The sequence below is a fragment of the Zea mays genome, chromosome 2 (genome assembly GCF_902167145.1).
Source record: "Zea mays cultivar B73 chromosome 2, Zm-B73-REFERENCE-NAM-5.0, whole genome shotgun sequence".
NCBI classification, from domain to species: domain Eukaryota; kingdom Viridiplantae; phylum Streptophyta; class Magnoliopsida; order Poales; family Poaceae; genus Zea; species Zea mays.
The window spans coordinates 14,530,227-14,558,170 of NC_050097.1; the positions used below are offsets into that span (position 1 = coordinate 14,530,227).

A 27,944-nucleotide genomic window follows, 5' to 3' on the forward strand; every position below is an offset into this window, starting at 1 on the left:
TCCAAGAGGGCACCTTCATTAGCCAAACGAAGTACACTCAAGACATTCTTGCTAAGTTTGGGATGAAGGATGCCAAACCCATCAAGACACCCATGGGAACTAATGGGCATCTCGACCTCGACACGGGAGGTAAGTCCGTGGATCAAAAGGTATACCGGTCGATGATTGGTTCATTGCTTTATTTATGTGCATCTCGACCGGACATTATGCTCTCCGTTTGCATGTGTGCAAGATTCCAATCCGACCCTAAGGAATCCCACCTTACGGCCGTAAAACGAATCTTGAGATATTTGGCTTATACCCCTAAGTTTGGGCTTTGGTACCCTCGGGGATCCACATTTGATTTACTTGGTTATTCGGATGCCGATTGGGCGGGGTGCAAAATCAATAGGAAGAGCACATCGGGGACTTGCCAGTTCTTGGGAAGATCCTTGGTGTCTTGGGCTTCAAAGAAGCAAAATTCGGTCGCTCTTTCCACCGCCGAAGCAGAGTACATTGCCGCAGGACATTGTTGCGCGCAATTGCTTTGGATGAGGCAAACCCTGCGGGACTACGGTTACAAATTAACCAAAGTCCCTTTGCTATGTGACAATGAGAGTGCAATTAAAATGGCCGACAATCCCGTCGAGCATAGCCGCACTAAGCACATAGCCATTCGGTATCATTTTCTTAGGGATCACCAACAAAAGGGGGATATCGAGATTTCTTACATTAATACCAAAGATCAATTAGCCGATATCTTTACCAAGCCTCTTGATGAACAATCTTTTACCAGACTTAGGCATGAGCTCAATATTCTTGATTCTAGAAATTTCTTTTGCTAGCTTGCACACATAGCTCACTTGAATACCTTTGATCATATCTCTCTTATATGCTATGACTAATGTGTTTTCAAGTCTATTTCAAACCAAGTCATAGGTATATTGAAAGGGAATTGGAGTCTTCGGCGAAGACAAAGGCTTCCACTCCGTAACTCATACTTCGCCATCACTCCGAGCAACTCTCTCTTCTTTGGGGGAGAAATGAGCATCAAGGAAAAGGACTTCATCCTTGGGGGAGAGAGTAAAAGCTCAAACGCAAAAGGACCGGATTTCGTCTTTGGTATAATCTTAACTCATTCATTTATGACCAAAGAGGAGGAACTTACTTCAAGGGCTCTAATGATTCCGTTTTTGGCGATTCATGCCAAAAAGGGGGAGAAATGAGCCCAAAGCAAAAGGACCGCACCACCACCACCAAATTCAAAAACGCTTTCCAAAAGTATTTATCATTTGGTATCCTAGTATGTTCAAAAGGGGGAGAAAGTAGTATTTCAAAAATAGTATATCAAAACCCTCTTGAACACTAAGAGGTGAATCTCTTTTAGGGGGAGTTTTGTTTAGTCAAAGGAAAAGCATTTGAAACAGGGGGAGAAAATTTCAAATCTTGAAAATGCTTTACAAACTCTTATTCATTTACCTTTGACTACTTGCAAAAGATCTTTGAAAAGGATTTATTAAAGGATTTGCAAAAACAAAACTCGTGGTGCAAACGTGGTCCAAAATGCTAAATAAAGAAAGAAGCATTCCATGCATATCTTGTAAAGTAGTTATATTGGCTCAATTCCAAGCAACCTTTACACTTACTTTATGCAAACTAGTTCAATTATGCACTTCTCTATTTGCTTTGGTTTGTGTTGGCATCAATCACCAAAAAGGGGGAGATTGAAAGGGAATTAGGCTTACACCTAGTTCCTAAATAATTTTGGTGGTTGAATTGCCCAACACAAATAATTGGACTAACTAGTTTGCCCAAGTGTATAGATTATACAGGTGTAAAAGGTTCACACTCAGCCAATAAAAAGACCAAGTTTTGGATTCAATAAAGGAGCAAAGGGGCAACCGAGGGCACCCCTGGTCTGGCGCACCGGACTGTCCGGTGTGCCACCGGACAGTGAACAGTACCTGTCCGGTGCACCAGGGGACTCAGACTCAAACTCTTCGCTTTCGGGAATTCTCGGAAGCCGGCGCGCTATAATTCACCGGACTGTCCGGTGTGCACCGGACATGTCCGGTGCTCCAAGGAAGCTCGGCCTCCTGAACTCGCCAGCCTCGGGTTCGCGCGGCAGCCGCTCCGCTATAATTCACCGGACTGTCCGGTGTGCACCGGACTGTCCGGTGTGCCAGCGGAGCAACGGCTCCCTGCGGCGCCAACGGCTCCCTGCGGTGCATTAAATGCGCGCGCAGCGCGCGCAGAAGTCAGAATCGCCCATACCGGTGCACCGGACATCAAACAGTACATGTCCGGTGTGCACCGGACACCCAGGCGGGCCCACAAGTCAGAAGCTCCAACGGCTAGAATCCAACGGCAGTGATGACGTGGCAGGGGCACCGGACTGTCCGGTGTGCACCGGACTGTCCGGTGCGCCATCGAGCAGGAGCCTCCAGCCAACGGTCAAGTTGGTGGTTGGGGCTATAAATACCCCAACCACCCCACCATTCATTGCATCCAAGTTTTCCACCTCTCAACTACTACAAGAGCTCTAGCATTCAATTCTAGACACACTAAAGAGATCAAATCCTCTCCAATTCCACACAAAGCCCTAGTGACTAGTGAGAGTGATTTGTCGTGTTCATTTGAGCTCTTGCGCTTGGATTGCTTCTTTTCTTTCTCACTTGTTCTTGAGATCACAACTCCATTGTAATCAAGGCAAGAGGCACCAATTGTGTGGTGGCCCTTGCGGGGAAGTTTTGTTCCCGGCTTTGATTTGAGAAGAGAAGCTCACTCGGTCCGAGGGACCGTTTGAGAGAGGGAAGGGTTGAAAGAGACCCGGCCTTTGTGGCCTCCTCAACGGGGAGTAGGTTTGCAAGAACCGAACCTCGGTAAAACAAATCTCCGTGTCTCACTTGCTTATTCGCTTGGGATTTGTTTTGTGCCCTCTCTCTCGGACTCGTTTATATTTCTAACGCTAACCCCGGCTTGTAGTTGTGTTTATATTTGTAAATTTCAGTTTCGCCCTATTCACCCCCCCTCTAGGCGACTATCACCTTGCTTGAATGTCTTCTAGATATAACCGTTAAGATCAATCAAGCTCTAGTTTGATTCTCATAGAAGCATATATGAACTGATAGTAATATGGTCAAGCCAATTCACGATTCCTCATATCTTATTCACTTTGGCTTGACCTATCCTCTTAATCACTTCATCCTCTATTTTGATCATATGTATGTAGTGATTTCTCGGGTCTTGTCCATATATTCAAACCAATATAGAGATCATATAATATCCATTTGCATTGTCTCATTGGTTATTTAACCTCGTGTTGAACCTTCGTTCACTGATCATTATACACTATTCAAGTATGTTCATCATACTGAATTTCCTGTTCAACACTTAACAAACTCGTTAGACCTTTAAATGTGTTGTTATCCAAATCACCAAAACTCACAAAAGGGATGAATGCACTTTCAGTTGGCACTAAGCAACGGTGACTACGAAACATGATTGATGCCTAGGATTTTTAATACTCAGCCAGTCACGTTTTTAACTTGATTAGGTAGCTAATCCTCAATTGAGAATTGGGCATCAAAGGCGATTGCAGCACACTGGAGAAATGATCAAAACTTGCAACACAAACAAATGCAGCAGCAATAAATTCACATCCTCACATTTGTATATGTTAAATAAACTAAAAGTAGCAACACAAGGTTTACTTACAAGAGTTGGACACTCATTGTCAATACCAGCTGCCTTGATTCTTTTACAACACTTTTCATCCCGCTTTACAATTGCTTGAACCATCTTTTTGTGCTCTATTACAGCCTTATACTGGTAATAATATAACCATTCAGTGCAATGCACATATTAAGCTACAATTGTAGTTAGCACTTAGCAATAGATTACCTTGTTGTGTCTCTTCTGTTCAATTGCTACTCGATCAATAGGTATAAATCCCCATCGCACCATGTTGATGTGGTAGGTATGCGGCAGCTCGGGCGCGCCCATGCCACGGTCGACGAGCTTGCAGATCCACAATATATGAGTTATTTTAAATATTTTCATGCATTGGATTATTCTTGGTGGACCCTTGTAACAATTTGACATGGTGCAAAATCATGATCCTCTACTGATATGGTACAAATTGGATCCAAATTTCATACCTTCTAGGGCAGCAAGGTCGATCCTGTCAGATCGATTGGTACGATCCAAATTTTGTGGTATGAGGTCCCTGAAGAAACTTGGGTAGTTCCATAGTTCAAGTGCACCACAAGCTTGATATCCCATTGATAATATTTTCTTTTCAAACCCTATTTTTGATAGTTGTTCTTCCCCCTTGAGACCAACCAACTCTCCAATATCGATGCTATTTTTCGACACAAGAAAGAATTTGAGTCAGTGTTTATGTTAGTTATACTAAAAATGTGCTAACCGAGCAGAAAACTTAAACATTCTAGCTACATTTTTAAGAGTAGTTGTTTGTTGTGTCAAGTTCAGTGTCTAAAGTCTGGTTCAGTAATGCATTATGTAAGAGTCGATATCTAATAGAAGAATATCTTAACTTTTTTTGTTCAATTCTTTATAATTTGTATCACTCTTTTCTGACTGCTTTAATTCTACATAAAAATGAGAGGAATGGATGCCAAACATATATAAATTGTCTACTCACTCTTTCAGGTACGGTGGGGAATTATTTGCATCGGGTTGGCCGGTCGGATCCCTGAGCTTAAGAGTGCATTCTGTAAACACTGGTAAACTCTTCAGTCAAACAATAAGGTACGCCATGGTTGATCGGCTTCTTCAATCCCACAAGCCCACCTAACGTCGGTCCTCCTATGTGACCAAATGTATCTTTTTATTTTCTTACCCAATAAACCATACCTTCACAAAAGAATTAGAACGAGGTAAATTTGTACACAATCTCACTAATTAATTAATTTGAATTTGCAGATGTAAATAAAATTTCCACTTGGAAAAGTAATACCAGTGTTAATTGTTTTCTTTCAACAAATATGAGAAAACGAGATAATATATCCTCACCAATTTGCGTGCATTCCATCTCTCATGGTCTTAGTCTTGAGAAGCTCGACAGTCCAATCAATAGTGTGAACCTTTGCAATGACAACAGAAGTGACCAATCTGGCATACCGATATAATTCTTCGTCTGATAGGTTGGTATGTTCTTCCTGAGATATTAAAAGAACATTTTTAATTGTTTCTTCATATTTTAGCATAAAAAATTAATGTCTTGGTAATTAATAAACAACAGCTTTATCGGTACGGTGGAAAGAAATCAAGAACATCAAATTCTTCATATAAACTAAACAAATAGATGATAATAATAGTGATGCTTCTCTTACCTTTATTGCATCACACACTGCATTGTGTTCCTTAACAAAAAGAGCTTGTAAGATCGAAATCCCAACCCAACTGTTGCGAACATCGCCCAATAATGCCACACCATTCTCCGCATGCAAAAGAAGACTGTCATCAAATTGTTACAAGGGTCCACCGCGGCAAGGCGTCCACCCCAAATCGAGCATTTCGTCGAGCGGCTTGATGTATGTGAGTATGAGTTAGTCCCGTTCAGACAGCGCTTTCCCTATCATCATCATCCTCTCATTGATGCACGCAACCACCATGGCATCCGCATCGCACTCGCAGCCGACGCTGCCGGTCCATGGCGCTGGCGTCGAGGGCTCGAGCCCGTCAACGGTCGCCTCGGCCGTGGCCCTCCTACCTCGCAAGCTTCCACCTCCAGCGGGACCTAGAAATTGAAGAGTCCAAACCAACCCATCAAAAGGTAACGAATCTTACCGGAACGGAGTCGGGTGGCCTCTGCCCCGCGTTGCCATCCTGCTCCGCCATGGAATAGAGAGGGACCGGGGAGGAGGGGGGCGGCGGGGCGAGGGCATGGAAGCAGATGTATGATGGATACAGAGGCTGGGGCGGGGCGGGCGGACCGTGGGCATGGCCGGGGAGGCGAGGCGAGGTGTGGGTGGCCGATTGACTCACGCATCTGCCAGAGCGCCCACGGCGGGGCATCGCGACGCACGCCCGGCCCGCGGCGCCGAGCGCCGCCGGCTGGTCCCCGGCGGTGACGGAGGGCAGCACGGGCACCTCGCCCCAGTCGACGGCGCCGCTGCGGAGCTCGACGCGCACGACGACGTTGGAGAGCGCGGCGAGGCGCGAGGACGCGATGGTGAAGGGCGCGACGAGCGGGACGCGGAGCGGGTACGCGCCAGCCGCCGACACGTCCACGGAGGTCTCCTTGAGCGCGTCAAAGCCGAACGAGCCCACGGGGTAGGGCGGGAACGGCGAGACGGCGCGTGGTGGCGGGCTGTTGGCGGTTGATCGACCTCGTGGGCGCCGCCGCCGAAGGGTGAGCAGGGCGGTGCCTACACGGCGATGGGTGGGGGCAGGGTGGTTGTCAAAGGCAGGGACGGCTAGGACGTGGGAGGGGGTGAGGGCGGAGCACGATCGGATCGCCCTGGATGAAGCGAACGGTCTAGATTCACTAATGGCAGAACCAGAAAAAGGTAGGCTACCCTTAGAGCCTTAATAAGTAGTATAGATTTAGATAAGTTAGTTAAAGTGTACATCGATGACATTATGGTTAAAATCCACGAGTACTCTCATCGATGAATCCTAGTTATAGATTCACTTTTTCAAAGATGATATCGCCCACGAGTACTCTCATCGATAAATCCCAGTTACAAATTCACTTTTTCAAAGATGATATCATCCAAACAAACTAATCCTTTCTAAGTCAAAACATTTAAAATTTAACCAAAATTATGCCATATAATAATAATAATTAAAAGACTAAATAAGTATTTAGATTCTTCATTAATTATATTTTTATAGTACGTATATTTGATGTCATAAATTTTTGAAAGTTTTTCTATAATATTAGTAAACTTATGGTACTTTAATGAAATTGAAATAAGTTATAACTAACGGAAGGAATATACAAAACCTAACCTCTAGCTGTGTGGCTCTTGGCTAGGTTTACTATACATTTCCAAAAACAAAATTTACAGCATATTCTTATTTACAGCTTGGCCTTATAAAAACCTTCCAGATTCATCTACCGTGCATCCTATTGTGCATTCAAACAAGAACTTCAAGTTCTCGAAAAAGAATGTGCATCCTTATTTGTCAAATCCAACAGGCCACCAATCTCAGCTACTTTGTCGACAAGAAGCCTGAGCAAAGGTATTGTTGAAAGCGTTCCACGTGATCCCACCATGATGAGCTTCTTCTGCAACATATAATCACCGAAAATAAGGTAAAACTTGTGGAAATAGAGGGCCTAAAAGAACTATGCCTGGCTTAACCAAGCTACTGATAGGCTTTTCAGTGAAATATCTAAAAGTACAATAAAAATGATGCAAACTTTTTGATGGTATCATGCTGCATATTTCGATTACAAATAAAAAATGTGTCTAGTAAATAAGGTTCAATGTAGTCCATGATACTTCTTAAAAGACGGCTTGGGGGGGATAGTTGATATAGGGAACCACATTCACTGCAAATTACCTTTGCACGTGTCAACAGAACATTGATCCTGTGCCAATCACCAAGCAGAGAAGAACCACTAGCCCTTGAGTTTGCAGTGGAGCGCACGAAAGATACTATTATACACTCCTTATCTCTACCCTGAAACAAATTGAATTCTTCAGTGCTAGAAGACCATGCAAAGGCCTCTATTAGAACAAGTTACAAACGTGACTATCAAAACCACAGACAAAAACACGATTGCTCTCAAATCTCAAATCTAGACTGTTTCGATTAGTGGGGACAACACATGGCAATGTACCGATGAAGCAACTTTTTCTAGTGTCAAAATATGGGCTCCTGTTTTCCAGTGAAGCATGTTAATGATACTGATTCTTGAGTAAGCATTCTAAGCTTGACTACTTGACAATATTACCAAAGCACAAAAGTATAACTAATTGGGATGGGAATGCAACTAGCATGCTATTCAAATTATTTGTTAACACAGAATGTCACTGCCACTGTATGCAAGCCAGCAACAAAAATTCAGCATAATAAAAGACTGAAAATAATTGTCAACCTGGTATTTATCGATCGTATGAACCTCAACCAAACAATCAGTGTATTGCTGAATGATATTCACTTGAGCGTTATATGGGGTTATGATACCAATAGCATCTTGAGCTACACCCCTTCTTAGTAATTCTTTGATGATCTGCAAAAGAGGCATAAATTTCAATAGAATAAATAACTAAATATATTTGTATCAGGAAGTTGGGGTATGTGCACAATGTATAGAGCACAAAGCTTATTAAATTTCCAAGACAGTTCAGTGGAAACAGCTTGACACCAACAGTTAAAATTGACATTTTGGTGTCCTTTCAGCCATACAGCCCAATTCACATCCAGACATATATCAGTTGCTTAAGGGTGTGTTTGGTTTGAGGGCAAAGTAGTATGAGGCGGAGGCGACACCGTCCCCTCGATTTTTTTGGGATCACGCCGCCACCAAAAACTTACTCTGGTGTTTACCTCGCCCACACTTGACTATCATCCAAACACTAAAGAAACTGTGGCCACCCCCTTCTATCCCTCCTTATATATCCAACCAAACACACCCTAAAATATTGTTAACCCAGTAAAAAAACTTGGCCGGAGAGGGAATGACCTAAACCTAAACCATTGGTCCCGGCCGAGAAAACCCCCCAAACCCTGGCCCCATCACTAACGGGCAGAGTACAACTATCCACTCTACAATGGCCAAGCCAGAGAGGTGGCGCACAGAACATCGATACACGAAAGCAGGCGGGGCACAGCTAGAGGATGTTTTTAAGGGTGCGGAACAAGAGGTCGAACCCTGATCTGGTGAAAGGGACAACGCCGCCTTCACCACTAGGCTATCAACCCAACCGCGTTAACCCAGTAAACACAAACATACATTTTCGGATTTACTCGAAGTGCATATACCACTTGATCAAGATAAAGAAATAAAAATATATTGTTCAAGAATACACAAAGTAACTGCGGGAGCACTCGGCATTTAGACAGATGTAAAATATGGCTCATACTCAATACTACAACAGATATATCACCACATACCCATGAAATAATGTGTGCTTCTGTAGGATTGTTCACAGTTCTGTGTTCCTTTGCCTCAAGTGCAGGTATTTGATCTGCAGAATTATACGGTTAGCTTTGAAGCTGAAAGCATCAGACAGGAATAACTAATTGAACTAGACAAACCTGTGTTGGCAAAGATCACAGCCCTATCGGGATTCAAGATCTGCGATTAAAAGTTGAACAAGTGTTAAGAAAGGATGCTGATGAATTATGACCTAGATGGCCATGGGGTTTTCTAAATTGATAAAACATGGACATTAAGGAAAAGGATTTTCACCTCTTTTAACTTCAACTGCATTGGTTCTCTACCAGAAAACTTGAGTTTGGCATTTGCAATTTCCAATGAACCACAGCACAACCTATTACCGTAAATCAACGAATTTGAGAGCTCCATGATACCAGATGACATACGGTACTACAACAAGGCGGTTCAAATTAGTAAGTTGTATAAAGGGTCATCAACTCAGCAAGTAATAAGTACAGCTAGTCAAGATCATAATAAAAGATGGAGTGTTAAGAAAGACCTGGCATCGCAGTGCTGAAATTGCCTGGGAATGTGCTTCTGACAATCTCCAAAATAAGCTGATGCCCATCCCATTTTCTCGCGCTTCAGAGCTCTATAATTGTTTAAAATTTTAAAACAAAGCCAAGATGGCATAAAAATAAGAAAATAGGCACACCAGCAAATAGGTATATACCTGAACCAGTGGAGGAAGTTGATAATGGTCTCCTACTAGAACAAACTTTGTTGCAAGCATCAAAGGTCCCAGTGAAACCTGGCAAGTACAATAAAATAGTATGTAGGAGCAATGTTTTTAAGTTGTCCGACTAATCATTATTGGTCAGCTTTATCGGTCCTATGGACTCGATAAGGCTCCCCAGCACGATGACCAGGTCAACTAGAAACCTATTCTTTCGACTAGAGTGGCCAGCGATTAGCCTGATGCGTGATGTCATGGGCTCTGAGGCCAGCCTCTTGAGGAATTTTAGATTAGGCCCATTGGGGTTTTAGAAGCGTACAAGGAATACTATAGTTGCAGGTCTAGATATTGTTGAAAAGTGCTAGCATAAGGAATACTATAGTTGCAATTGCAAGTCTAGATATTGTTGAAGAGGACAATTGAGGAGATGAAGATAAACCAGCAGCACATTGAGGAAAATATGATTCTGATGAGATGGAGGAAGAAGCACATGTTGCAGTTGGGACATCTACTGCAGCAGCAACAGCTGGAGATGGAAGAGAAGGCTTCCAACTGGATGATGATCTACTTGTTTGGTAGATGCTTCAAATCTGAAATTTATGAATATTTTATTCTCTTTGTCATTTAGATGCATTTGAACTCTAAGTTGTTCTAGACTTTGATATGGTTCAATTATGTAAGAGTTATATACCAATTTACTTAGTTGTTGTTGCTTGGTCATATGGTTTAATCCCTTTTTACTTGGTTGTTTGATCATATGGTTCAATTATCTATTTTTCTTCATTGTTTGGTTGATGCGCTACCACTTCTTACTCATTTTATCCTTGTTTTTGTTAGAGTAGACGCACTAACCAGTTCAACCCGAAAACTTAAACTATTGGGAGAAGGTAGTCAATCCACTTATACACTCCAACACCTCCACTCACGAACAGCCAGAGAGGAAGGCGCATGCGTGGAAATAAAAGAACGAAGGCACAAATAACGCCTCTATTGGGATTTGAACTCGAGACCTCTGGCTCCGATCCCATGTTAGACTGCATGCACTAACTGATTCAACCCAACCCAAAAGATTAAGCTATACACTTCAACACCTCACTCACGTGCAGCCAGGGAGAAAGGTGCAAACGTGAAAATAAAGGAACGGGGGCACAAATTAAGCCTCTGACAGGATTTGAATTCGAGACCTTTGGCCCTAATACCATGTTAGAGTGAACGCACTAACCAGCTCAACCCAAAAGCTTAAGCTATTACGTGAGGGTAAGCAATCCACTTATACACTTCAATACCCTACTCACGTGCAGCCAGAAAAAGGCGCAAACGTGGAAATAAAGATGCAGGGGCACAAATTAATCCTTTGCCAGAATTCGAGCTCGAAGCCTCTAGCTCCGATACCATGTTAGAGTAGACACACTAACCAGTTCAAAGTAAAAGCTTAAGCTATTAGGAGAAGGTAGGCAATATACTTATACACTTCAACAGTTTCAGGTACAAGAACTACAACTCAGCAACGTTGGAACTATTGTTAAGAATATAAATCGGCGAGGATAAGAGCCACTTTGGAGATCATATTTTATAGAAATTTTCTTGTTAGGAACTGATCCAACTATTGTTAAGCTTTTTAAATATAGTCCTCCAGTTAAATGGGCAGCATGTTTTTTTATTTTCTATTATTTTAGATAAAGAATATAAAATCCAGCCTCTATATCTGCTTGGGATATGATTTTCTAATATATCCTTTAACACCATCTAAGTCTGTGGCCAACAGACCGTGCACCGTACAAAATACTATTTTGCAGTATTTTACAATGTAGGCTACGCTATTTACAGAGTAGAGTTTGAAATAGGTGGAATGAGTAAGGCTGCTGGAGATAGGCTAATAATTGTTGCTACTTATCTATCCAAAACAATTGCCAGTTATTCCCAGTTTGTCCTTACCGGCAATGTAATTTGTCCAGCTTCATCCATGATACATGTGTCAAACTTCTTATGTGCTAATAAAGGATGATACATTCCCAAGCAAGTAACTCCAACAACCTGTACTTGCTCCATCCTTGCTTTAATGGCATCAACCGATTGTGCCTCAGTTGCTGTTCCACAACAAAAAAATAATAAAATCAGTTTCTTTTTAAAAACTGCAGGTATGTTCATAAAGTTTTAGTTCTGACTTGACAAGCAGTGGGCCCTGACATCAGGATGTACAGCCTCAGGCCTTCCAATCCGAATAAAATCTACACCCTACAACAATTAATCAGAATAAAGTGCATTCAAGTTGTAGTTCGTTACAATTGAGTGCTCAAGGTAGCAGGCAAATGTTACGCATTGGAATACAATCGATTGGATTGAAATGAAAGCAAAAGTACAGACTACAGAAAGAGTATCACAAACCTCAGTCTTCAACTTCATGAGCAGGGTATCAATAGCCGAGTTAGTATATGAAGTTAGCAAAATAGATTCCCCTCTTATCAATAATGACTTCACAGCATGCACCATTGTGTATGTTTTGCCTGTTCCAGGCATTCCTAAAATAAGAGCATAATCCTTTGCTCCTAGAATCTGAAAGGAACACATTAGTTTGCAGAGTGGACAGCTAGACATTAATGTCCAGACTACAGGAGGGGTGAAAATGAAAGAGCAAAAAAATTTACTTTATGCAGTGACCTTTGTTGGTCATTATTCAAGTTTGGTAGTGACCTTATGTATGATAGTGCAGGATCTTGGCTAAACAGACCTCCGCTATCAAACCTGGGTGCCTGCAGTACAGACATCCACAATTTGAAACTCCAGACAAGAAAAAGGGTGTAGAAAAAATGTCGTTAAATGAATATAATCAAGTACAAACAGACCTCAAGATCAACAATCAACTTGCGCAGGTGAGAGTTTTGTGGATTCTGAGCAAATAGTTGGACAATGTTGAGTCTATCAACATTTCAAAGTGAACCCAAGTTAGGAAGATTGGACTTTTGTGAATCACCCATCATCAAAAGGGTGGAAGAAATAATGGCTAACCTCATTATTCCAAATGAAGAACTAAATTCATCCTTGTCTATCCGCCAAATTTCACGTGTCAGATCCTCTTGCTCTGACAAGGAATTGCTATCTGGAATTCTCAAACGGCGTGGCAAAGAGACCTAAATAAATTCAATTGGAAATGCTCATATTCAAACTAACAAAATTAAATGGACAAAATAGCTGAAGGTTTGTTACTGTCAAGTAATACCGTTATGTGAGAGTGACTTATTATTTCTCTTATACATCCATTTGCAACTGCTATTCTCCCAGACTGAGTGCTAAGCACCTAACAAAGCAGCAGAACACATTATAGAATATAAGACTTATGGCGCAAAAAAACAGTGGTAATGTACATGCACTATCATTACATGGCACCTTCCTAATCCAGTACCTTATATGGATGATTGATATTATTGAGATTTTCCAGTGCGTTGCCTTCTACAGCACCCACACACACATTATATTTTCCATTATGCAATAAATTCCTTTACATTTTTTCTATTTACACCAACACCCCCCTCAAGATGGGCTAAATATATTCAACATCCTCATCTTGTTACATGCCAACTTATTATCCTTAGGAGTTAGGACCTTAGACCTTTTGTGAGACTATCCGCTAATTGATTACGAGATTTGACATAATCCAATTTCAAATACCCACTATCAATCTTCTCCTTGATAAAGAACCTATCAATCTCCACATGTTTCATGCGATTATTTGCTATGTTGATTGCTGCTACATTATCACAATAAAGCAGCATAGTCTCATTCTTCAACACTCGAAGCTCCTTCAGAAGACCATTCAACCACATCATCTAACACAAAGCTAAAGCTATTGCTCTATGTGCAGCCTCCGCAGTAGATCGAGACACCATAGCTTGCTTCTTGCTTCTCCATGAAACCAGATTACCACCCACAAATACACAATATCCAGATGTGGATCTCCGATCATCCCTACTACTTGCCCAATCAGCATCACAATCCCTTCCAGATTCAGGTGTTGGTTTGCTCTAAACCACAATCACTTGCTAGGGATTCCCTTCAGGTATCTTAGAATTTATTAAACTACCTCCATATGCCTAGCTCTAAAATCATGCATACACCTACTCGGCGCACTTACTGCATAAGCAATGCACGGTCTCATATGACAAAGGTATATCAATCGATCGACTATCCTCTAATATCTTTCCTGATCCACAGGGCATACGGTCACCTGACTCAGCACAAGTTTGGTGATTATTATCAATAGGTGAGCCACATGGACGACATCCAAGCATTCCTATCTCTGCCAACAGATCGAGGGCATAGTTCCTTTGGGAGAGAAGAATTTCCTTAGATGACCTAGCAATCTCAATCTCAAGAAAGTATTGAAATGGTCCAAGTTCCTTTACCTCAAAAGCCATACCTAGCCTTCCCTTTAGTTTCATGATCTCCACATCATCTCCAATGATCACTATATCATCAACATAAACAAACAGAATAGTGATACAAGAGCCTGACGTTTGTAGAATATTGTGTGAACTCCATTGCATTGATAATAGCTCATATCACACATTGCTCGACTGAATCTATCAAACCATGCACGCGGCGACTGCTTCAGGCCATATAGTGACTTTTTGATTTTGTATACTTTCCCAAGAGTTTGTTCATTCTCAAACCTTTTTTTCTCGAACGCGCAGAAGAATCTTATATAAGAGAGAAAGAAAAGCGATACAAAAGAGGGGTATCTTGCTGAGCAAGTACCCTAAGGATCCTACACACACTCTTAGGACATTACAAACCGGAATCAAGTCTTGATCCAACCTCACTAAGAGCTGCAACTAAGCCTAGGCGCTTTAGCTCTTCAGCTCCTACCATAGACCAGCTAGTACATTCATCCAGGAACCTTCGAAGAAATCTAGATAATGAGGGGGGCTCCCCATCAAACATTGTTTTGTTTCTCTGAATCCGTAGACACCAAGCTCCCAGGATTCATTCTCAAACCTAGGTGTAATTTCCATATACACCTCTTCTTGTAGGCTAGCATGAAGAAATGCATTCTTCACATCCAACTGATAAAGTGGCCAACCAAAGTTGGCTGCACAGGAGATCAAAGTCCTTATCGTGCCATTTTTGCTATAGGTGGTAAGGTTTAACCATAGTCAATTCCATATGCATGATGTATCCCTTTGTAACCAATCTTGCTTTGTACATGTCCACCTTTCCTTCAGAAGTCTGTTGTACAGTGACGACCCACTTGCAGCCCACCGCCTTCTTTCCTTTTGGAAGGTTAAAAATTCCCTCTTGTTCTTTTGGAGGGCAAGCGGCTCTTCTTTCATGGCATCCTTCCACTTTGGATCTTGTTCGGTACACCTCTAATCCTTCGGAATAGATATTCTTTGTAGAGATGAAATGAAAGTTATATATGTAGGAGAGACACTAGAGTATGAGACATACTTAGCAATGTCATGTTCATAACAATAACAAGAAGCAGGTTTTTCAGCATTTATTCTAGGAGCTCCACTTTGTGCAAGGGGTAATTCTACAAGTTCAAAAATGGGAGAAACATTACCAGCTGAGGGTGGAGAGGAGTCTTCAAGAGAGGTATGGGACTGAAGCTTTTCAACTTGTTCAGGTTGTAATTGTCCCCTGCTTCTTAGCCCGCTTTCGATAATATACTATAGGTTGCTCCCCCTGTTTGTCATTCACCTTTCCAGTTGGAATATGTGAAACCCTAACCCTAGTCCAGAGTTGGATGTATATTATAGAGGACTTTTCTGTAATTTCTTGGTGAGGCCAACCCCTTGTTGTAGACACCTTTGTGTGTCGGCAATATGCCAGGCACCACAAAGGATAAGTCCTAGCTAGGCTGTTTGTTTAGAAGATAAGAAGAGATAAAGAGGGAATCGGTTAGCCCTCATATTTTAGTGGGGATATTAGCTCTCAGTTGTTAGAGGTGGTTGAGAATAAAGTGGCGCCTAAATCTATAAAGGAGCTGTTGTAGTTTGTATTAGGGTTCATCAAAGAAAGTTTTACCTGGCCGATGGAGCTTCCTTGGTCATCATGGCGCACCTTGCGCCAGCTGACGGAATCAGCTCCCCCTCCAGCTGATCCCCATATCCACTGAGATCCCTTCCCCAGTCCCAAGCCTTGCTGCGATCACCACTGCGCAGTCCTAGGAGCCCACGACATATCAATTTGGTATCAGATTCCTCTGACGCATCGACCAACATGTCCGGCGTTGATCACAATCCTGCAAAGACCTCTCCACCATCAACTCACACCTCAACCTGCATGGACACTGGATCACGCTTTTGGAGAAGCGCCCAATCGACCAGCAGCTGCCGGAATCTTCAGAAACCGACCCACGTACCGCAGCGCATGTCAGGGTCATGCATAGCACAAGATCTGCTCCCCGTGACCGCGTCGACGATGATGGCTATCGATGACCCAATGTCTCCTTTCCCCACTACGACGGTGAGTCTGACCCCTGCCGTGGATCAATAAATGTGAGACTTACTTCAAGGGCATGAGGACTACACCCGATGAGAAGGTGTGGCGGGCATCACTCCATTTGGACGGTGTGGTAGCAGAATGGTTCTACGCTCTGGAGCGGGACACGGGCGACGTCCTCACTTGGTCCCGCTTCGTTGAGTTCACCCATATGCGGTTTGGACCACCTCTACGGACCAATGGTATGGCTGATCTCAAGGACCTTTGGCGCACCGGCACCGTCGAAGACTATCAACATCAGTTTCTGTCCATTCTCTGTCGCTGCGAGGATATGACACAGCTCCAGCAAACTCAGATGTTTACCGCAGACTTGGGTGAACCGCTTCGAACTGATGTTGAACTGCTAACTCCAATTACATTGCAGCGGGCCATGCACCTGGCACCGCCTATGAACGTCGCATGGATCTGTCCTCGACCCCATCAAGGACGCCATATGCTACATCAAAACCAACAGCATCTGCAACTGCAGCAAAACCCTCGTCATCGGCTACCAGCAGACCACGTTTGCGCAGGCTCTCACCGGAGGAGGTTGCCACCAAACGGGCCAGCGGTGAATGCTACCACTGCTCTGAAAAATATACAGCCGATCACAAGTGTGCTGCTCGCGGGTTTTTCTGTTGGAAATGGATGGAGAAGGTATCGGGACAACTGATACACTGGCAGAGGAGCTGGGCATATCACTTCATGCTCTCACTGGGATTGACATCGCCGACACACTGAAACTGAAAGTCTCTATCAATGGTGTGGCTCTCATTGCTCTTGTGGATTCAGGATCCACCCATACATTCATCTGCAATGCTATTGTGCCAAGACTGGGACTGCATGTGACTCCAACAGCAGGACTGTCTGTCAAGGTTGCAAATGGTGAGAAGGTGTTGAGTGGAGGCATGGCAGTTCAAATTCTTCACTCTATGGCTTATCAACCGGCTCAACACAAGTCTCTTCCACTCCCTTGCCCCCTAGAAGCACATGCACCCTTCTGGACCGGCTCAAGTAATTCTTGTTGCCCTCTAGTTTCACATCATTTGGTACAAGTTCCAATTTCAACTCAGATGAGCCTGTATTGGCCTTGACACCAATCAGCCCCAACGTCATGAGCTCATGGATCATACTGCTCATCTCACTCTTTGTAATTCCACCTGAACCACTACCACTAAATGTTGCCTTCATTGCATCCTCTTCTTCCCTCCTCTTTGCTTCCACCTTTTCTGTACTCATCCTGACCATAGTAGCACAGAATCAAGCGACAACACCTTTACACACGGCTCGCGACACCCAGCACGTCCTGGGCAGCGTGGGTAGAGGAGGTCGTTGCGCCGTGCGGGAAGGAGTTCGTCGGCACGGTGAAGTTGACAGTGGGGAGGCGCAGGGCCGCGCCCCCTCTGCTCTCTACGTATGAGTGTTGTTGTAACCATAGCTCTAAATACCATGTTGAGATTTTCCAGTGCGTTACCTTCTACAACACCCACACACATTATATTTTCCATCATGCAAGAAGGTCCTTTACATTGTTTTCTATTTACACCGATAGATAGTACTAAGTACTTAATATACCACAGCAACAAAAATTCAAATTGGTATCAAATTTTATTATCTTACATAGGATGAACATGTTACTAAGATTATCGATACCTCTTTGTTCTTACTAACTTTAGTTACATGATGGTCAAAACAACAAAAAAGCCCTACATTTAAAGGTAATTGTTAGGACATCATGTACGCTACAAACAGTCTTATACAAAAGAAATAATTGTAAGTATGAGCATTTGAAGAGGCATGAAAGCGCACATAACTCATAATGGTTATATGTTCCATCCAGCAAGTGAACAAGACTTACCACAAAATCACCAACTTTCAGGCTGAAATCTATGCTGTCAAATTGAGCATCTAACTGATCAGCTGTTTCAGGCTGCATCTTTTGCTGAACAAAATTATATATGTATCTTTTGCTTTTTCCTGAAGAATCTATTGAATGTCCATTTTTTATGTCAAGAACAAAATAAGGTACAGCAGAACTCCCACTCCCATAGTTTGAATTATGAGGCTGCAAGATGTTCTTTTTTACCTGAATCCAGCATAAATTGAGATTAAACAAAAGCATGTAAACTTCAGTTCCACAGCATAGTAGACAAACTAATATACCTGAGAAGCTCTAGCTTCAAGATCAATCAATCTATCCCAATGTTTAAGAAAATTATGATGTGTGACTGTTAAGTGATTCACAAGGTTGTCAAATAGATCACCAAGCCCACTAGTTGTACCACTGCCTCCGTGTGCCTATTGGAACATGTACATTCTGTGTAATTATATAGTTTCTTCTCAACAAGTAAAGACTTCCAAGAGTACCATAAAAGAAAATAATCGTGTATCAAAAGAAAAGGGAGAAAACTCAGACCTTGTGATATATGGTGCAAGAAATCAGGTGTCGACATCTATTACATGTTGATGGGCTCTGAAAAAATAACAGGATGTAAATTGACTTCTCACAAATGAATCAGATACAAGTTTCCATTTCCACCTGTAACATTGGAGGAAAACTCTGTGACATCGATGCCTTCAGGATCTCAGTAGCAAGCTCGTTTCGGCGCATTATTAGCCCAATTAAATCAGTCCTCTTTACTTTAATGCCCTTAAGAAAGTAAGGAAAATGGATAAGTATGGGGTACGGTAGCATGCATTTTTAGTATAATCTTACAATATTACCAATGTCTGGTCTGTGTGAAGATAATACAGAAGGCCCAAGTCAATATCCTCATTCAAGTATCTGAAAAGAACAATGTAAAATCACAGATAAAAACTGCAGAACCCAGGATCACAGATAAAAACTTAAAATAAATAGGCAGGTTATACCTCTCTGTCATCAACAGTGTGTATAACATCACCTGAGCTGAGTGTTCCATAGCTGCCTGCATTTAGATCAACGCTTGTAAATGGCAATACTACACAAGTAGATGAATTTATGAAAGGAACAAAAAATGAATAGATGTTTATTTCCCCAGAGTAGATTAGGTAGATGGCAAAGTAAAGAAATATAAGAAAGCCTTCTTTTCCAGAAATAGTAATACTAAACGTAAGCTGAATACATTTGAACTTGTTAGAGAGCGCAAGGACCTCAACATAACAACTCTGCATGTAGTGATTATGGAAAGAACTACCTTGTGGGAATGCAAGAAAGGTTAAGATGTCTGCTATTCAGTGGTTGCTACTTGAGGACTGGGTGACACTATGTAGTTGGCAATGATTGACAGGCGACTTATAACAGTTTGTATGGCAAGTGGGGTGCAGTACTGCAGAATCTATTTAAGTATGCAATCAGCAACCAGAGAGTAAAAAGAGACTACTTCAGGACTGCTCCATAAGAAAGATCAAGACTGAGCTCATTAATTGCAGTATTTGAAAGCAATGTCTATATGTGAGTATATGAAAGTAAGATAAGATCGGCAAAACATCCCTAGGAGTTGAGGATTTGCGGTAAATACTAAACCTCAATTGTGACCACTGTACTAGGTTATCAGCCTCAACAACAGTATGGCTTAGTAGGTAAATGTCAAGAGTGCCCGAATGTAGTCACAAAAAATAATGCCAGTGGGGATGCCTATCCTTGTGGTTGAGTTATTTTTCTTAGTGATGAGATAAAAAAAACCATGCCAGCAGTAGACATAAACACCAGTAGCATTCTCATTGGTATCCAGGAATATGTACTTACCTGGCCACTAGTTGCTTTGCCAGTTTTGAACTCTAGTGGCATTATTCTATCATATGAACCACCATTGTGTGACTCAACTCTTGATCTAACAGAAGCATCGATAACCCCTTTCATACCATATCTTGGTGCCCATGCCATTTCCTCAATATCCATGACCTATGGCACATGTGGATTTCATTTTATTCAAAGGGAGAAACAATGATGGTTGGACACATCTATGGTAAGCGCAAGATCTAGCCAGGAAAACAATTAAGTACATGAGGACAATAATAATTTTGATTAATAGAATCTATAAATAAAACATGAAGCACCAGCACAATATGGACTGCTTTCTTTTGGTAGCAGGTACCATGAAACGAAAGACATGATAGTGATCCATATACCAAAAAAACAGTCAAGCTAAGGTAAGAAGCCCGTTATAACATATTGTAAGCTAAGTATTATTCCTACCTCAGTCACTCCAACAGTCTTTCTCACTTCGTTATGTCCAAAATCAACATCAGAACATTTTGAACCCTGAAAGTGCAGTTTATCATTGTGAAACAACCAAAGAACTAAACATATGGTCATATATATTCTGTAAAAAGGTACAGAAGTAAAACTTAAGTGCAACAGCTTCAAGGCATATGTTCTGCCAATGATTACGCATAAGCTGAGATGTCTTCTCTTGAAAACTATAACGTCTGCTTCAGAACTACATGCCTTATAATTTTGAAAATAAACTAGAATAACCTATAATCGAATGTTACTTTTAACACAGTCAAGAGGAAGTATATGAATTTATGATACAATTGTATAAATTCCAAAATTCCTTTAGAAACTTCATAAGTTCAGAAATCACTGAAACTACTGAAGGATAGAAACAAAGTAGAGTTATTTATCTCTAGTCTAAAAAGGCAGGTTCTGTTTTTTTTCTTGTACCTTTAAGAAACACTTGAACCAATTCAACATTTTGGGGATAGCTTCAATGAGCGTAGAGTACATGTTGCTTTCATTGACTGCATATAAGAGAAAAGCATGAGCCAGCAAGTTGCTCTACAAAAATGGTATACACACACACCTCCCTTCACACGGGACAAAAAACAACATACATAGACATTTCTCAAAAGCAACATACAAGTATAAATGTATAATGTAAGCACCTATGTTGATTCAAAATGAAAAATGGTAAATTGATCAAATATGCTCATAAAATATCTTAGCAATTCTAAAATTTATTGGTAAAGTTGGCACTTTTTGATCCAGAGTCATACCTCCACATGCATATAAAGTTTCAATATTTTTCAGAAGTACTTCCTTTGCCTGTTGTTCCAAAAACTGCCATGAAGGAGCATCATTGAGTAATCCAGCCTGAGACAAAAGCAAAATGAATGTCAGGAATGCCCACAATTGTTGTATTAATTGACCCAAAAAATGTGTAGTAACCAAAATTAGCATATTTAGTGTAGATAACCTGAAAGACTTGGTGAAGCAGAGTACCAGTCAACGCGCTGGTAGAATATTCATTGCTTTTTAGCCTCTCATCGAGAACAGACCTTCTTAAACATTGGAAGCTAGAAGCAGCCTAAGATACACTAATTATCAAAATATATTGTAGGAAAAAAAACAGATGAATGCATGCTTTAAATATAGATTTTTTTTAGGATATGCAGTTTATGGTTAGGATATGATGTTGTTGGAGCATACAAGTGATAGTACTAACCCGTGTCCCGGAAATGAGTTGCTCTGGATGGACAATAACAAGATTATTGTCATGGTCAACAATACATTTTCCATGGTTACTAAATTCTCCAATGACATTTACAGTATCACCAGGCCCAACAATACTGTCGAACCTGCAACAGTTGGATCAGAAAGTTCAAAGAAGCTGATGGTGGAAGTAAAGGCTTCCGATACACAAGGTTATTAAAGCGATAAAACGCTGAATCGCTCATGAGAACTTTTTAACTTTAAAACATTTAAGCGAGTTTTAACTCGCGGTCTGTCACGGCTGGAGAAGGACGTTGCGTGACAAAGGAGAAGGACATCCCTGTTTTAGGTTAGGAGAAATGGGCTAGGCTGGAAATCTGAAAAGCGACAAAATGTGGGCTTTTTACGGCCCAGAGCGTTTTAACGCTAAAAAGTGGCGCTTTAGCGCTTAAAACGAGTGTTTTACGTCGATTCGTAAAACGTTACAGCGCTTTACCACCTCAGTAGCGCTTCAAAGGCGCGCCTTTTTAATAACACTGCCGATGCAGATAACACATCTTAAGAACCATGGAACCTATATTCAACATGCCCTTACAGTGTCCAATTGAAGTAAACACCAAAGGCTTAAGTCAGGAATTAAAAAAAAGGCAAAGTTGTCTTTCAAACAATTGGAGGTGTTTGTTCGGGGGGGCGGGGGGGACGGTAATTCTGTACTGACCACTCATCACACAGATGCACGGCACATTCTGTACCAGAGTGTTCATTCAGCAGACGCAGAACCTGGCAGAATAATCAATTGCTTGTCAATATAAGAATGGCTATCACACATTTATCTCACGCGTAAATGTAAAGAAGGCAGACACCTTAACAGGGTAGCGATCACATGATGAATCATCAGCTTTATGTTTTTCGGACACCTGAAAGGTAAAGTAACACACGAAAATTCTTATTTTTCACTATAGGAGAACTGTTTCACGTGAACTTAAACCAACAAGAGGAAGTTATAAGGTAAACCTCCAAGACAAGAAAACTATTGAAGGGTGGGACATGAATAGTTTTCTTGGATGGGATAGTTAAGTCAGTATCAGCAACAGGAGAACGGCTATTGTTGGTGATATCCTCATTCGTGGTTTGCCCTCCTTTATTTCCAGGATCAGCAGGCAATTCTTCTTCCATGATTGCATCCTCTACTTGGTCTAGAAGATCAAGTAATGCCTGCGATGAGAACAATTTGACTCTAAGCTGATTTTTTTCTGGAACTAGTACTCTAGTTCTTTGGAGATCGCATTTAGTCACCTTTTTGTGCTGCCCTGCTCCCGATGGTTCGGCACCTCCCTCAGAAGTTACACCACTGCTCACTTGCTGCTCAAGGAACAAGAAGGTTACCTATCAAAATGACTGGCACTCACATTTAGCTGACAACATGCACTATAACAAAGCGCATAACCAATGTACCTCGTTGCAGCCATAGGAAAGCGATGGTGGGGTCCGAAATGGACTCTGAGTATCCCCCACACCATCACAACCAACTATAGCAGATCCAAGAACTCCTGAATTACTTCCCAAAGTAGTACACCTTGACAAGCCCAATGGAGATGAATGCCACTTCTTCATAGCATCAAGGGAGGAATTTTTCTACCATGTCAATGACACATAAGAAACACAAATCAGAAACCATAAATGGATAATTTGATTTACCGCATCAACTGGCCGTACAATAACTCCAGCACATGCAATACGGAAATACAGGCTTCCTAATTGCACATAGCGCAAGCCCGTACTGGCCCATACTTGCGCAAAAGAAACGCATTAGTATACCTCGCTTGAGTACGGATGGGGCGCCATCCCCAGAAATTGCTTCGACTTCGTCGTACCAAGGCGATGGTTCACCGGCGAGATCTTCCAAGTCACCACCTCCGCGACCCCATCGTCCTGGCTCTGCTTAATCAACTGAACCGCAAGAACCCATAAGGTGAAAAAATATTCCACCCAAACTACAGCCAAAGCAGACGGCGGCTGCTAACGCTCACCATTCCGGGAGAAAATCTGACACGCTTCGGCGCCAGCGTCTTGGTAACCTCCGGCGAGACCTCCGAGGGCTCCTTCTCGGGCGGCGGCGGAGGAGGAGGGGGAGGCGCAGGGGGGTCGGGCTTCTGGCGCTTGGCGTTCTGGGAGGCCTGGGTCTGGCGCTCGAAGAAGTGGAGGATACCGAACTTGGCGGGCTGCGATGGCTGCGATGGCTGCGGCTTCTTTGAAGAGGCGGCGGCGGCGGCGCGCTTCTTCGGAGGCATTGGGGGTTAATGGGTAAGGGATGGGCCTATGGATTTGGGGCGGGTTCTCGGCGAGTACGGCGGCGGCGACGAAATGGGGGGTCGGAGGTCGGACTGGGGAGGGAATGGGAGAAGATAGGAATGGAGACGAATCGGCTGTGCACTGGGAACTGGGAAGCGGGCGGAGGTGGGGAGGAAATTGGAATTCCCGCGCGGAGCAATTTTGGCGGTGCGGAATGGCCTGGCTATCGGCTTTCGGAAAGGCAGAGGCTCCGAGAAGCTCGTATGATATCAAGTCGGCCCACCAAATATTGTTTCGGTGCATGGAAGCGGGTAGCCTACTTTGGGCCCATTTTACACTTCACGGCTCTTTGCTCCAATCGGTTCGAAGGCCCACGGCGCATCTTTGTCTTCCGTCTGGGCCCGGAGTAACGTTGCCGGCGATTCTTGCAGTGACGCTTGTGCATCGGCAATCAAACACAGTATTGGAGATTCTTGCAGCCACGGAGTCAGTTGGTCATTAAAGAGTTGGTTAGCTGGTCCATCTCGTAAAGTTAGTCAGCAGAGAGTTGATCAGTCGGTCCGTCTTACAGAGCTGGTCAGCGGAGTTGAGCACCAATTGGAGCATCGCTGGAGATGCCCTCGGCCCTCGGACGAGTTGGAAATGTGCTGCTTGTCCGGGGTTGGCATCGGGCGAGCCGTGACTGTGTCTCCGCACGAGATTGGCCTCGACGAATCGTAACTGCGTCTGTCGCCCGGGGGTTGGCCTTGGGTGAGTCATGATTGCGTCTCCCGCTCGGGGTTGGCCTCGTTCGAGTCGTGATTGCGTCTCCCGTCCGAAGTTGGTCTCGAGCGAGTCGTGAGTGCGTCTCGCCCAACGATGGCTTTGGACAAGTCTTGACTGCGTCTCCCACCCGGGGTAGCCTCTGGCGAGTCGTGACTGCGTCTCCAGTCCGAGGTTGGCCTCGATCGAGTCGTGACTTAGGTCTCTCATGCCTTGGTAAGGTTGGGAGTATGTTTGCTTATTACCCTTTCTTACTCAAGTGTCTAGACACTTTATGGTTGTGATCTGGGTACCCCTAATTACTATAGAGACCTCGGTGCCCATTCAGCATGTTGTGCGAATGTCCGGACGTGGCTTGATGGTGGTGCGTCCCGTCGTAACCGACGTGGATCAATAGCGCTGGCATTAGATCTTTTTGCCTCGCCGGGTTGCTCGACAGTGTTGGTCATCGGAGAGTTAGTCATTAGAAAGTTGGTCAGCTATTCCGCTTCACAGAGTTGGTCGGCGTAGTTGGTCGGTGGAGAGTTGGTCAGTCGGTCCGTCTTATATAGTTGGTCGGCGGAGTTAGGCACTTTCTATAGCATCGCTCGAGATGCCCTTGGGCGAGTCAGAAATGCACTGCTTATTCGAGATTGGCCTCGGGCGAGCCATGACTGAAAGAGAAATGTGCCCTTGGGCCATTTATATTTTGTTTTGGTGATTAAATGCTCAACACATTGTTTTGGACCATCGTCTTCTTGTATGAGCATAAGCACGGGTATATGAAAGGCAAATTGAGAAAAAAAAAGTGCATCTTGGTGTACATTACAAATCTTATTGCATTGAAGGAACAAGGTATGATTCTAGCACTTAATAAATTGTTTTAGATGCTAACTATATTTATCTAAGTGCTAGGAAATTTCTCAAGTTGAATCGATTTGGAGAAATTGTGTTTGGCTAAGTTTAGCCAAACTTGTGCCAGTATAGGGTGCACCAGACTGTCCCGTGTGCACCGGACAATATCCAGTGTCCATGCTGTCAGACGACGAACAAGCCGCTCTCAGGAATCAGCTAGGGTGTCGCGACTATAAATCATCGGACTGTCCGGTGTGCACCGTATTGTTTGGTGTGGCAGCCGAGTGTCTGGCCAGTGGTCGACTGCGTAATCTACACAGGACACGTCAGCCTGGCCAACGATCACTAGACTGCACCGGACTGTCTGGTGCGCCACCGGACTCTCCGGTGTGTGGAGTGACCAACGATCGGCAATCATCGGCTTCGCTAGGTGTTGGAGCGAAGGCCATCCACCCCCTCATTCGGTCTACTTTAAATATAAACTAAGCAGGTTACATTAGTCACAAGAGGCGAAGGGTACCTCAATCCACACTAAAGACAACTCCTCGATCGGAGAACTGACGAAGGCTTGGGGCGAAGGGACCAGCCGGCCAAAGCGGGGGCTCTTCAAGACTTCGCTTGCCACGACTCCGGGTACAAGTCTTGGCAAGATTCGAAGACCCGACGCCCCGAGAGAAGACTGATGCTCCTGTTCGCGTGGACTGTGGAATGGGCCCATGCGGCGCCCTGCTGGCCTACTCAGGCCCATGTGTAAGCCCATCCTAGGGTAGGGTTGATGGTGTGTTTATTCATATTGTACTTAACTCCACTGTAATGACCCCCAATGGGGGAACATTTTGGGGAAGACGTAGGTAACCAGGGGCATAATCGTACTTAGGAGGGCATGTCCACTCCCTTTGTTACCTATAAATACTTGCGCATTGTACATTGACAGGACACGCTTAACATGATGTTGTTGCTCCCTGTTCGTTGTATTGTTGAGCACTAGAGCACTCCTACCTCTCGTTGCTTAGGCCCACTCGACCACGTGTCACTTGGTCCCAACATTTGGGGTCCACTGTTTGTGCTTCGACAAACCAATCCCGCGATGGCTCCCAAGAAATTGACTTCGAAGGCCACCACCTCCCTGGACGACGCGATGAAGGCAACCCTTATCGGTGACGTCCCTCATGAGGCCCTCGAGGATGGAGCAAACAACAACAAGCGACCTCGCACGGAGAACCCGCCTACCCCTGAGGGCACCGTTCGCATGTGTGTCTCTGAAGGCCTCCCCCGAAACCCTCCGCCAGGCTTTACCCCCTAGAAGCTGACGATATCATCGAGGACAACTAAGTCCTAGGCATCTCAGCTGAGGACCCGCTAAAGTTGCACGTGCTCCGCATAAAAAACAATCACATGTAGAAACAAAAGGAAATCCTTGTAGCCAAGCGTCAACGCATCAACTTGCAAACCAAGGTTATGCATATGATATTAGATGAGGAACAGTAAGCAAGAGAATTGGAACAGCGGATCACAGAAATGTAGGGCGAGGACCCCCTTCATCGATGACAGGACCCCGTGCCTTACCCCACGCGTCAACTACCTTCCAAGGGTTGAATTGCCTTGATGAACGAAGCCCCCTTGCACCACAGGTCCAGGCCTCCCCCTGGCCTCAAAATTTCAGAGCAAACATCTACCCAAAGTATAATGGTAATACAGACCCAACTGAATACATCATGAGCTATCAAGTCACAGTCTCATCGTCTAGGGGAGACGACACCACCATGGCCAAGTCATTCATCATAGCCCTCGAAGGCCCAACTCTCACATGGTACTCAAGGCTGCCACCATTGTCAATCGACTCGTGGAAGATGCTTCGCGACAAGTTCATGCTCGAATAACATAATAACATAAAGAGTAGTCAAACTTATTATAGATTGATGTCGAAAAGGTGTCTGTCGTTGGATGGTAGGACGCAGCATGTGCCAGTGTCCATATTGATCGGTTCTAGAAGCACACATTCCTTTGTCAGTCAGTTGTTGCTTGTTAAGTTAAAGTCAGTATCCCTTACAGAAACTGTTGGGGCCATGCTTCGTCGCCGAAGGTCCTGCAGGAAGACACACCTTCGGCAAATCAGTTTAAACGTAGTGCCGAAGCTACCACTCACGAAGCTTCGGTATTATAACGTATCTGAAGATGAGGGTTCGAACCGACTTAAAGATGAAATGACTTCTTAGTCCATAAGGGTCTGAGTCATAATTGTAATCTTTTGTAAGGGGCATGATTGTAATTTCTCACAGGCTGCGTCCTGTGCCTATAAATAGATGAACAGTACTCCTTTACTGTTCACGCAATCATGTAATCATTGACGCATCACACTGGAA

General features: G+C 43.5%; 1 protein-coding gene across 3 annotated transcripts; it reads right to left on the reverse strand.

Moving 5' to 3' along the window:
* Positions 1 to 6,900: 6,900 nt before the first annotated feature.
* LOC103648427 (DNA replication ATP-dependent helicase/nuclease JHS1) lies at positions 6,901 to 24,223 on the reverse strand. 3 transcript variants are annotated; one of them, XR_002267086.3, is made up of 34 exons: positions 23,724 to 24,151; positions 23,512 to 23,643; positions 23,149 to 23,328; positions 22,990 to 23,055; positions 22,708 to 22,908; positions 22,557 to 22,610; positions 22,412 to 22,473; positions 21,707 to 21,839; positions 21,458 to 21,568; positions 21,258 to 21,354; positions 20,926 to 21,002; positions 20,455 to 20,520; positions 20,005 to 20,160; positions 19,149 to 19,204; positions 19,002 to 19,062; positions 18,817 to 18,927; positions 18,694 to 18,750; positions 18,441 to 18,575; positions 18,136 to 18,363; positions 13,015 to 13,092; positions 12,804 to 12,925; positions 12,641 to 12,713; positions 12,443 to 12,547; positions 12,183 to 12,350; positions 11,963 to 12,032; positions 11,733 to 11,884; positions 9,795 to 9,872; positions 9,621 to 9,713; positions 9,374 to 9,455; positions 9,220 to 9,259; positions 9,076 to 9,149; positions 8,057 to 8,191; positions 7,519 to 7,638; positions 6,901 to 7,240 (listed from the first exon to the last, which is right to left on the reverse strand). XR_002267086.3 is itself a non-coding variant. In XM_020548161.1 (34 exons), exons 1-34 carry the CDS (start codon positions 23,982 to 23,984, stop codon positions 7,103 to 7,105), a joined length of 3,828 nt encoding a protein of 1,275 aa, XP_020403750.1. In that variant the 5' UTR covers positions 23,985 to 24,223; the 3' UTR covers positions 6,901 to 7,102. The 3 variants fall into 3 exon arrangements, 2 of the variants coding, with proteins under 2 accessions (XP_020403750.1, XP_008671122.1); XM_020548161.1 differs by having other exon boundaries at positions 9,374 to 9,511; positions 23,724 to 24,223; XM_008672900.4 differs by having other exon boundaries at positions 9,374 to 9,511; positions 22,990 to 23,079; positions 23,724 to 24,141.
* Between the last annotated feature and the right edge of the window lie 3,721 nt (positions 24,224 to 27,944).